Consider the following 2,843-nt stretch of genomic DNA (forward strand, 5'->3'; position numbering starts at 1 on the left):
TGTGGTTCATGCTACCTAGATTACAGATCAGGTGCATGAGATGGCGAGAGACATGATCCACCTCGGCGTTCATCACTCGTTCGTGATCGCACGTTCTCACTATGAGAACATTGATCTAGCGACGATAAGCTAGGGCTTCGCACCCGGCTACTCTGAGGCCGAGCTGGACGAGATCGAGGAGAAGGTGGCTGCCCTGGTGCATGACCTAGCTATGAAGATGGAAGAGGAAATCATCCCCCTGAGGGATTAGTTTAGTCAGATAGGTCAAGCGCCATACTTGTAATAAACAGACAAGTTTTGGTCCTTTCGTTTTGGTTTGAACAAACTTGCTTTTTTTGCCTTGGTTGAACAAATGTGCTCTTTTGTTTCGGTGGAACAAATTTGTTCTTTCTTCCTTTTTATGTATAAGGAAGGTTAATGCATTCCAACCCTTTCCATTGTTAAGACTACAAAGCTCAAGGTGCGGTTGAAAAAACTCTGATCACGCTTGTGAGCAAGAGCGCCGTAGCCGCTGGAGTGTAGGCTCCTTGCAGTCCGACTAGTTTTACTCAAGGTTTGTTTCCGCAGACCTCGCCTCAGGATTCCTAATGTGAGAAAAGGGTCAGGAATAGCGATTGTTTCTGAATAGGTGTATGTACCCTTATCAGCCCCCGAGTGAGATCTAACCCCTGGCTGTTGCTAGGGTCAGGTTTCACTGAAGATTGGGGAAACGATAGCGATACTGATAAGAGAAAGTGTTTTTTCATTTTAGAAATGTTATCCACAATTTTTGTTAGTACACGCACGGATTAGGGGTAGAAGCGACGTAGTTGCTCAATATTCCATGCATTGACAAAGACCTCGCCGTCGATGGTCTTGAGTTTGTAAGTGCTGGGTCGGAGCACCTTTGAGACGACGTACGATCCCTCGCACGGTGGAGAGTTTGTGGTGGTTCTTGTTGCTCTGGACGAGGTGGAGCAGCAAGTCTCCAATGTTGAAGGCCCGACCCCGCACCCGACGACTATGGTACTGACGCAATGCCTATTGGTACTTAGCCGAGCAGAGGAGGGCTACATCATGCGCTTCATTGAGCTGATCCATGGCATCTTTGAGGGATGCCTTGGCTCCCTGCTCATTGTACGCCCTGACCCTTGGTGCTCTGTAGTCGAGGTCGATCGAAAGGATGGCCTCAGAACCGTAGACCATGAAGAAAGGCGTGTAGCCGATAGCTCGGTTGGGGGTCGTCCTTAGGCTCCAGAGCACCATAAGGAGCTTCGTGACCCATCGCCCACCGAACTTGTTCAGCCGGTTGAAGATCCTAGGCTTGAGGACTTGTAGGACCATACCGTTCGTGCGCTCGACTTGCCCATTCGTGCGGGGTGCACCACGGTGGCCCAATCGACGTGGATGTGATATTCATCATAGAATTGGAGGAACTTCTTCCTGCTGAACTGCATGCCGTTGTCTGTGATGATGGAGTTTGGGACTCCAAAATGATGGACAATGTCGAGGAAGAATAGCACGGCTTGTTCAGACTTGAATGTGGAGATTGGCCGAGCCTCTATCCATTTCACAAACTTGTCTACGGCGACAAGCAGGTGCGTATAGCTCTCGGGCGCTCTTTTGAGAGGCCCGGCCATATTGAGCCCCCAGACCATGAACAACCACGTGATTAGGACTGTTTGGAGCGCCTGGGCAGGTAGGTGGGTTTGCCGAGCGTAATACTGGCACCCTTCGTAGGTGCGCATGACCTGTTTAGTGTCGGCTACTGTGGTCAGCCAGTAGAAGCCTTATCGGAACGCGTTTCCAACCAAGGTTCTAGGTGTGGTATGGTGGTTGCAGACCTCACCGTGGATATCACTCAGTAGCTACTTCCATTGTTTGATTAGGATACAGCGCTGTAGGATCCTGGTGTGGCTGCGCTTGTAGAGCTCTCCCTCGATGAAGACAAACGACTTGGCGCGGCGTGCAAGCTACTGAGCTCCGTCTTGTCCATCGGTAATGCCTTTCGGAGGAGGTAATCGAGGTATGGAATCCTCCAGTTAGCGAGAGGGTCAGGCTCTGCTACTGGGTCGGCGTCAAGCTCCATTACCTTAGGGTCAGGAGGAGCTAAGGGCTAATCAGCCCCAAGCCTAGGGTCAGCGATTCATCACCAGTTCGCTCTGGGTCCTTGTAGCGGACTGAGGGCTTGTACTGGTCGCTGGCAAAAATGCCTGTCGGCACCGGCTCTTAGCCGGATGCCATTTTTGCTAGCGCGTCGGCTGCCTCATTGAGCCGCCTCAGGATGTGATTGAGCTCAAGGCCATCGAACTTGTCCTTCAGCTGGCGGACCTCTTGGCAATATGCAGCCATCTTGGCATTGTGGCATCTAGACTCCTTCATGACTTGGTCAATGACCAGCTGGGAGTCGCCCCGAACGTCGAGCCATCGGATGCCCAACTCAATGGTGATGCGCAAGCCTTTGACGAGCGCCTCATACTTGGTGACATTGTTGGAGGTGAGGAAGTGAATGCGAACTGTGTACTTCATACATACCCCAAGGGGGGAAACAAAGACCAACCCCGTGCCGATGACTTTTTTCATCAACAATCCATCGAAGTACATCATCCAGTACTCTTGGTCGATGGCTGCTGGTGGCATTTAGACCTCGGTCCATTCTGCGACGAAGTCAGCTAGCGCTTGGGACTTGATGACTGTCTGAGGGGTATATGAAATGCCCTGATCCATTAGCTTGAGTGCCCACTTCGCGATTCTTCCCATGGCATCCCGGTTTTGGACGACCTCCCAAGAGGGAAGGACGTCACGACCGTTACCAGGTGCGACTCAAAGTAGTGACGCAATTTCCTTTTGGCGATTAGGACGGT

General features: G+C 51.5%; 1 protein-coding gene across 1 annotated transcript; it reads right to left on the minus strand.

The window, feature by feature from the left end:
- Positions 1–2,208: 2,208 nt before the first annotated feature.
- On the minus strand, positions 2,209–2,619 carry LOC136506998 (uncharacterized). The gene has a single exon (XM_066501863.1). The coding sequence runs from the start codon at positions 2,617–2,619 to the stop codon at positions 2,209–2,211; it is 411 nt and encodes a 136-aa protein (XP_066357960.1).
- Positions 2,620–2,843: the final 224 nt, after the last annotated feature.

Source organism: Miscanthus floridulus, chromosome 15 (assembly GCF_019320115.1).
Source record: "Miscanthus floridulus cultivar M001 chromosome 15, ASM1932011v1, whole genome shotgun sequence".
NCBI classification, from domain to species: domain Eukaryota; kingdom Viridiplantae; phylum Streptophyta; class Magnoliopsida; order Poales; family Poaceae; genus Miscanthus; species Miscanthus floridulus.

Bases quoted from the DNA above. Each gene is read 5' to 3' on its own strand.
- LOC136506998 (XM_066501863.1), bottom strand. From the start codon at position 2,619: ATGCCACCAGCAGCCATCGACCAAGAGTACTGGATGATGTACTTCGAT.